At 36.5% G+C, this 9,812-nt stretch overlaps 1 protein-coding gene across 1 annotated transcript in view; it reads left to right on the plus strand.

Moving 5' to 3' along the window:
• RETSAT (retinol saturase) overlaps positions 1-3,045 on the plus strand; it is a 63,947-nt gene extending 60,902 nt beyond the window's left edge. Inside the window, exon 11 of the mRNA XM_053718132.1 lies at positions 2,480-3,045. Coding sequence (XP_053574107.1) covers positions 2,480-2,625 — 146 coding nt within the window. The 3' untranslated portion in view covers positions 2,626-3,045. The remainder of the gene's footprint in view (positions 1-2,479) is intronic.
• The last annotated feature ends 6,767 nt before the right edge of the window (positions 3,046-9,812 follow it).

Genomic DNA, 9,812 nt, shown 5'->3' on the forward strand with positions numbered 1-9,812 from the left:
AGTTCAATGTTATCTATATGAAACACATGAACTAATGCCATCTAGTGGTGAAAAACTGTCAAAATGCATTTAGATTAGAGGCAGCCTTTAAGGTCTAAGAAATTAGCATATGAACCTTCTAAGTTTAGCTTTCAACTAAGAATACCAAGAGAACAAAGCAAAATTGGTGATAAAAGTAAATTGGACAGTTGTTTAAAATAACATGCCCTATTTGAATCATGAAAGTTTTTTTTGGACTTGGCTGTCCCTTTAAAGTCATAAAGATAGAAAGTAAAGGGTAAATCCTGTACTGTATTAGTATTTAAAGGGACTTCAAACAAAATGTAATCCCACATAAAATGTTAAAGGGACATGGAAGCTGAAATGAAAATACTATGATTCATATAGAGCAGTGTTCCTCAACTCCAGTTCTCACGTCATACCATCATGCCAGATTTTCATGATACTTGAACTAGAGCACAGTCATATTATCAGCTGATGGGTGAGAGCAGGTTAGTAACCAAGGTTACTGGTCAGTTGATTAGTTCACATGTGCTCTAGATCAGGTATCATGAAAATCTGGCCTGTTGGTTTTCTTTGAGGCCTGGAGTTAAAAAACAATGATATACCGCAAACAACTAAAAAAAAAAATAATACTTAAAATTTGTGATGTTACTTCTGTTTACAATAGTAACTATATTTACTCCTTTCTCTTGGTTTCCTTTGTTGAAACTCCTTGTCACAAGAGCATACTGAGCTGGCATGTGTCTTGAGCAATATATATATATATATATATATATTTATTATATGTGTGTGTGTATATATATATATATATATATATATATATTATATGTGTGTATATATATATATATATATATATATTATATGTGTGTGTGTGTGTATATATATATATATATATATATATAAATATATATATATATATATATATATATATATATATATTATATGTGTGTATATATATTATATGCATGTATATATATATAATTATTTCTACAAACATTCTTGCACACACTGCTCCCATATAATGCTTAGGGGATGTGCACTTGAGCCTACCTCAGTATGCCCTCTTTTGATAATATTGTGTACAAGAATAAAAATATTAAAACAAATTTCAATCTCAATCATGAAAGTGTAATTTTGACCCTTTAAATGTAGTAAAATCAATACATTTCACATTCATTAAAGGATTCAAATTTTCTTCATTCTCTTTGTATTTTTTGTTTAAGAAACAGCAATGCACACAGATGAGTCAATAACATGAGGCACATATGTGCAGCCACCAATCAGCAGCTCCTGAACCTATCTAGGTATGCTTTTCAACAAAGGATACCAAGAGAATGAAACAAATTAGATAATAGATGTAAATTGAAAAGTTGTTTAAAATTGCAAGCTCTCTCTGAATCATAAATCAAGAAAAAAAATTGAGTTTCATGTCCCTTTAAAGGGACAGTAAACTTAAAGAATAATGTTATATAATTCTGCACATAGTGCTATTAAAGTTGAACTTACCTGGTCTTCTCTCCAGGCTCTTCTGATCGGGTCTTGGTTTTCAAGAGCACTTTGCGGGCACGCTGTCTAATCACAGCGCACCCGATTGTGCCATTGAACTAAATGTAGCTCGCTCCCGCTCTGGTCAGTTCAATAGCGCAATCTAATCCCAGCGTGCCCGTGAAGTGCTTTTGAAAACAAAGACCCGATCAGAAAAGCCTGGAGAGGAGAACCAGGTAAGTGCAACTTTGATAGCAAAAATCTCTCCAAGCTTTTGATTTTGAAAGCTGGCGCTAAGATGTTATCTAATTCTGCACTATGTGCAGAATTATATAACATTATTTTTTAAGTTTACTGTTCCTTTAAGTAAAATGCCTGTTTCTACTGTAATTTTACTTCTCAATAAAAATTTTTACATACAGGATATGCTGTAGTTTGCATGAGCTCTTCTCTGTGCATTACTACACAGTGATTTACTTACACTGCTGAGAGCATTGCACAAGCTCATTTACATATGGTTTCTTGTTGACCACAGCAATAGAAATAAGGAAAATAAATTCTATCAGCATTTTCAAGGAGAATATCCTTGTACTGCTTTGGATTTGCAAAACCCTACCTATTGACAGTTTAAAAATGTTTTTAAAACATTTATTTTGTACACAACAATAATTCTTAGTTGCCTGTGTTACTTTACATATATAAAAATAACTAAAGGGACAGTGTACTCAAAAAGATATTTGGGCTATTTGAATAAAGCTTTAGATGTAGATACAGTTTGCAATATACATATATTAGCTATTTTGCTGCTTAAATTGAGTAAAACCTTGCCCTGCTTTCACTGCATATACTGTACATATGTATGTAATATATACTAATTAGAGAGCTGTGTGGTGTGCTATGGAAGAGCAGTGTTATGGTTTCACAGAGCAGTGTACTGAATCTATTTCGTTTCATCCAATGGAGTATTCATTATAATATTCTTGTCTTTCAGGTCAGGACATTATGCTGTGTGGATTTGCAGGGGCACTGGGTGGAGCTATGATTTGTGCTTCTGAAGTCTTGGGGCGCAATTTGTATATCGACCTATTCAACCTGCGGAAGAAGATAAAAAAGAATACAGCCAAGAAAGTGGAGTGATGTGATTTCTGATGAAGAATGCACCACGTAGAGAATAAAGTCATAACAAAAAGACAGTTATGAGGTGCAATAAATGTACCTTTTCTGTCACTGTTATCCTTTTCAAATGTTGGCCAAGTGTGAAGATAAATTTTATCTTGGTAGAATGAATATGATGGTACAAAAATGATGATATAAACCAGATTGAATTTACCAGATTTCCATGTTCACCCTCAAAAGTGCCTACTAACAATATATATATATTACAGTGAATGTCTCCCAGTTTGCATCCATATACTGTATCATTAGATACATTTAAGAAACTGTTCTAGTTTTCCCTGTGGCACTGAACTGACTCATACAGTATTTCTTATCATTTTAAAAGGGATCATAACTTTTCTTGGTAATTTTTTTAATGAATTAAAGAACACTTATTTAGCAGGTCTGTTCTTCTTCAATTAAGACCTCAAATCTCTTAATCTGATTGCATGGCGATTGGACGCCTAATCTTGTCTCAAAGACGTTTTTTTCAGACACTTTGATTCAGGCCAGAAAGCCTGTGACAAGACATATTTATCACAAAGTCTGGAAAGTTTCCTTTTTCTGATGTGAGTCTAAAGACCGCTACTCCATAACTTGTCCACCTGCTCTGAGGCCACAGACAGAAATCAACCCGATCGAATATGATCGGGTTGATTGACACCCCCTGCTAGCGGTTGATTGACACCCCCTGTTAGGAGTTCACAAGAACTGCTGGTGCTATGATAAATGCCGACAGCGTAATCTTTCGGCATTTATCGATGTGCGGCAAACATGATACGCTACTTCGTATCATGTCCGCTAGCACATTGATAAATATGCCCTTATGAATTATCGCTGGAACTCTTATAGAATTCCTTAAATTCTACAATTTTTTGCAGGATGGTCTGGATAAGGGTTTATCAGCCAGTTCCACCAAGTCTTCTGCCCTATAAGTCTTGTATCACAAGAAAATTTCAAGACTTCTTGACATTAACCTTTAAATTCTCTAACAGAGACACTGAGATTTAGGAAAAGAATAATTTTTGCACTAAATAAAAGCTTAGAAATGTAAGTAATGCACAAAAACGAAAACAGCAGTTTCTGATTGACCTAAAATACTAAGCATCACTGAATCCTTTTACTGTATTATTCCATACATCTCTACTGGGGGCTGTACTGTATCTGTATTCCATAATTTTATGGTGGCTCATTTAAAGTGTTGTAATTAAACTTTCATGTTTCAGATAGTATACAGTTTATAAAAAAAAGCTTTCTAATTTACTTCTGTCATCAAATAAGCTGCTTTCTTATTGTATCATCTGTTAAGTTATGTTAACGTGATGAACTTTACTTTTTAATGTAGTACTGAAATTCAAATACCCCACGCTCTAGCCACCCACTTTAATAGTAATTGTTTTATGAGCTAATGGTTTGAACTGTTCTCCAATCAGCACTCTAGCCATACGGCACTCACACAATTTTTTTTTAGTAACTAGAGCACTGATTGGAAAACAGTTCAAACCATTAGCTCACAAAAATAATTACTTTTGAAGTTGGCAGCCGAAGGGTGGGGTATTTGAATTTTTGCACTACATTAAACTCCATCTAAAATATTGCTACAATTCCGGATCTGTTGTAACAAATGGCAAAGTTTACCATCACTTTAAATCTTAGTTCTTTTCTATGACACTCTGCACTGTGAATTACAGTGCTTTGAATTTTGGAAATTTCATTTTGACTTCCATATCCCTTTAACGCCACTTAACATACCATGTTTATTTTTTTATATACATGCTCTCTTGTTATAGAACATCACTTCATTTCAAACAAATATGATTTAGATGTTAGTATTTTATGGTAAAATATATTTAAATTCTTTATAGAACATCTTTTTTTTATTTGTAAAGTAGACTGATCTAAACTCATGAATGATAAATAGAATGTATTAATGTTACTAGCATGGAGGATATTGAATAGTCTGATTGTTTAAAGATTCCAGGTATTGTTACTGACAAGACAGATATATAACTTTTTTGACTTTTTTATTAATTTACTCAGTTTCAATGTCTTGCATAATATGCAAAGTCTAAAATGATTGCTGGGTAGAGCTGGGTAAAGAGGCCCAACCTAATGAACAATTATCCCATATAAAAACAGAAAGCAGAGGGGCCTGGGTAACTGTATCATGTACACATAAAATGTAATTGGACCCCAGGCTTAAAGGGACACTGAATCCAAATTTTTTCTTTTGTGATTCAGATAGAGCATGCAATTTTAAGCAACTTTCTAATTTACTCCTATTATCAAATTTTCTTCATTCTCTTGGTAACTTTATTTGAAATGCAAGAATGTAAGTTAAGATGCCAGACCATTTTTGGTGAATAACCTGGGTTATTCTTGCTGATTGGTGGATAAATTAATTTACCAATAAAAAAGTGCTGAACCAAAAAAAGAAGCTTAGATGCCTTCTTTTTCAAATAAAGATAGCATATGAACGACTACAAATTAATAATAGGAGTAAATTAGAAAGTTGCTTAAAATTGCATGCTCTATCTGAATCACAAAAGAAAAAAATTGGGTTCAGTGTCCCTTTAAAGCTATAATTTTTTCTCCTGATTGCATTTGTGCAATAGTAGAATCTGTTTTACTTCTTATGTGACCACATATTGTAGCAGTAACTAAAATGGTTAATCTTGTGTGTGTCAATAAAAAAAAAAAAAAAAAAAAATCAAATATAGAAAATGCACAATATATAATATTGATACAGGAATGGAAACCCTGTTTTGTGAAAACTTACACTGTTGAAGTTCATAAATAAAAGTCATACTTTTTTACGCAGTACCTTTAATTCAGTTGTACAGTGCGAATCCCTAAGGGCTAAATACAGATTTCTTTTTAAAAATATCAGTAAATTACTGCACAAGCACTTTTCACACAGATATATCCTGAAAATCTGGTTTGCTTACAACCCTCAAGAATAACTCTTGGCTGAACCTGTTTAGATAATTGAATAGATTTAGGTTGAAAGCTTTCAGGATACTGAATGCCCTTTAGTATCACTTTCATTAAAATTTGCTGTGGAATATGGATCCGATTTGGAATTTGTTATATAGTTAAAAGGACACAGAACATTGTAAAATTGTGTTTAATAAAATGTTTGTGTAATAAATGAAAAGTTTTCAAATTATGACAACTGAAAGCGCACATGGCAGACTTATGAGGCTAACCCTGCAACATTAGGTACCTTACCTTTTGGTTTTGCATTATCTGTGTTGCTATATCACAGCTGTGGTATTTCACTTATGAAAGACTAAATTAAAGAGAGAGTTCAAATATTTCTGTGGTGTAGGTGAAATGTTTGGGATTAAATGAATATGAAATCCAAATATTTTATTTTGTGATTCAGACAGAGCATACCATCCAATTTACTTCTAATATCAAATTTACTTAGTTCCCACAATATTCTTTGTTGAAGAATTTACTTAGTTCCCACAATATTCTTTGTTGAAGAGATACCTAGGTATTGGTATTTGGAGCACTACATGACAGGAAATAGTTCTGCCATCTAGTGCTCTTGTAAATGGATAACGTTCTTGCAAAACTGCTGCCTTATATTGCTTCAGAAATGGGCCGGCTTCTAAGCTTACGATCCTGCTTTTCAACAAAAGATATCAAAGGAACAAAGAAAAAGTCATAATAGAAGTGAAATAGAAAGTTGTTTAAAATCACACACGCTCTATCTAAATCATGAAAGAAAAATATTGGTTCTTATATCCCTTTAAGAGGTTGTTCACAAACTTGTTGTCTGTAGATAATGATTTCTGGACTTCGGCCGTTTAAAGCTCAAAATCGCTACCGCCTGAAAACAGCACAACATAGTTATCTGTATCAGTCTTCCCAGGACTTTTTGTAATGGGTGCACCACCTAGCTGATGTTTCTGACCACCAGGCTAAAATGTAAGCTTATACTAGGCTAAATGAGCTAATAGTAACATTTTTCAATGTTTTACCAGCATTTAAATGTTTATTGCACAAATAATCATGAAATAAATTTATGTGTTAGAATATGCAATTCATTTGTGCTTTGAATAGCAGAAACTATTATTGTATTAGAAAGCATTATAATGCCACCCGACTGCTTCATAATGCCACCCGACTGCTTCATAATGCCACCCGACTGCTTCATAATGCCACCCGACTGCTTCATAATACCACCTGGCTACTTCATAATGCCACCTGGCTACTTCATAATACCACCTGACTGCTTCATAATACCACCCGACTGCTTCATAATGCCACCTGACTGCTTCATAATGCCACCTGACTGCTTCATAATACCACCCGACTGCTTCATAATACCACCCGACTGCTTCATAATACCAACCGACTGCTTCATAATGCCACCCGACTGCTTCATAATGCCACCCGACTGCTTCATAATACCACCCGACTGCTTCATAATACCACCCGACTGCTTCATAATGCCACCCGACTGCTTCATAATGCCAACCGGCTGCTTCATAATGCCACCCGACTGCTTCATAATACCACCCGACTGCTTCATAATGCCACCCGACTGCTTCATAATGCCACCCGACTGCTTCATAATGCCACCCGACTGCTTCATAATACCAACCGACTGCTTCATAATGCCACCCGACTGCTTCATAATGCCACCCGACTGCTTCATAATACCACCCGACTGCTTCATAATGCCAACCGACTGCTTCATAATGCCACCCGACTGCTTCATAATGCCACCCGATTGCTTCATAATGCCACCCGATTGCTTCATAATGCCACCCGACTGCTTCATAATGCCACCCGACTGCTTCATAATACCACCCGACTGCTTCATAATGCCACCCGACTGCTTCATATTGCCACCCGACTGCTTCATAATACCACCTGACTGCTTCATAATGCCAACCGACTGCTTCATAATGCCACCTGACTGCTTCATAATGCCACCCGACTGCTTCATAATGCCACCCGACTGCTTCATAATACCACCCGACTGCTTCATAATGCCACCCGACTGCTTCATAATACCACCCGACTGCTTCATAATGCCACCCGACTGCTTCATAATACCACCCAATTACTTCATAATGCCACCCGACTGCTTCATAATGCCACCCGACTGCTTCATAATACCACCCAATTACTTCATAATGCCACCCGACTGCTTCATAATACCACCCTACTGCTTCATAATACCACCCAATTACTTCATAATGCCACCCGACTGCTTCATAATGCCACCCGACTGCTTCATAATACCACCCAATTACTTCATAATGCCACCCGACTGCTTCATAATGCCACCCGACTGCTTCATAATACCACCCTACTGCTTCATAATACCACCCAATTACTTCATAATGCCACCCGACTGCTTCATAATACCACTCTACTGCTTCATAATGCCACCCGACTGCTTCATAATGCCACCCGACTGCTTCATAATACCACCCTACTGCTTCATAATGCCAACCGACTGCTTCATAATACCACTCGACTGCTTCATAATGCCACTCGACTGCTTCATAATACCACCCGACTGCTTCATAATACCACCCGACTGCTTCATAATACCACTCGACTGCTTCATAATGCCACCCGACTGCTTCATAATACCACCGGCTACTTCATAATGCCACCTGGCTACTTCATAATACCACCTGGCTGGCATTTTCTTTGGAGAACAATATGTATTGTTAACCTTACGATTTTGTTATCCAAAATGCAAATCGGCATGATTAACAACAAACAAAATGGTAATTTCATAGGTTTAGCAATTGCATCATAGGTTAAAGGGCTTCTATGTTGATTTATTTTGTGTGCAATTAAACTGCTGTGCTCCAAAAGCATAGTTGTGTGTATGTAGGGTTGCTTCCTTTAGTTCAGAATAAACCCGAACACTCTTGCACCTTGCACAGCACAGCAAAGTTTTTTTTGCAGAGTATACACGATGTATAATAGCACATAAACACAAACTCTCACATAGATATTCACGCACACTCACGCATGCACACACACATACTTACATACTCTAACACATGAAATCAAAAGTGGAGGCAGCTTTTTCTTGAATGTTAAAAATCAAATCCTTTATTCATTCTATTAAAACATCACAGCTCAAAGGTAAAAAATGCAGGCTGGTCTGACTAGTTTCGGAAATGCCGTAATCATAAACCTGCTGACACTAAGTGGTGAACATGCTTAAAAAGGGTGTCTTACACAGTCATTGGTTAATCAGTGTGGGGGGGGAACAGACACTCCCACACATTAACCCCTTATTCGTAAACCTCACAATACAATATTAACATAAACTTAATTAACTCTATACATATGGATTAATGGAAAAGTGATGAATATGGGGCACATTGTTTACATAACCTTAATGGGTCTTGAGCAATACATATTTCTCAGATGTTATATATACATATATATGGAGAACAGCCTTATACCTACATAAAAATATTACCTTTTTACAGCCAGGTTCCACACAATGCCTGCATGTCGTGAGTCACTGTCTAGACATTGTGGCTTAACCATCATAGAAAAATAGTACACGCTTACACCTAAAACATATATAAATGCTTCATTCTTGATATTGGGTACTTAAATAAATAAAATACGGGGGGGCGGAGCCAGCACTGAAACTGAGCGGTCGCAAGCTTGTATAGCTCCGGCTATTTCTTATTAATAAACATATAATTGACCGCTTGGTTCAGTTCAAATTTCAAAAATAAGGCGACCAAAGACTTAAGTAATACAGCTGGAGAGCCCCAAGTCTTGAGGGCACTCCAGGATAGCGAACCTTCTCAGAATGGCGGCAAGTAACCTGGCGGAACAAATCAGGCCAACAACAGAACCTCTGAGTCTTACTTTTCTAGAGGCAGTGCGCAGCCTATTGAATGATCACTTTGACAGGCTTGAAAAGAGCTTATTGATGGTGTGGGAAGGTACTGTGAGAACTGATAGGCAGCACGATGCACATCAAACCTTACCGATGGGGTTGGAAGCCGCCCCAGACTTAAAACTTAAGGAAGGACTGATACACTCGAGAATGGCTGAATCAGCTCAATCCGAGCCTACGCAGACTGTAAGTGCAGCTGCACTGAGGGAAATCGTTTCTGACTGGGACCCGCAGCAGCAGCAGACTATGGCCGATGCGGCTG

Source organism: Bombina bombina, chromosome 6 (genome assembly GCF_027579735.1).
Source record: "Bombina bombina isolate aBomBom1 chromosome 6, aBomBom1.pri, whole genome shotgun sequence".
Classification (NCBI taxonomy): domain Eukaryota; kingdom Metazoa; phylum Chordata; class Amphibia; order Anura; family Bombinatoridae; genus Bombina; species Bombina bombina.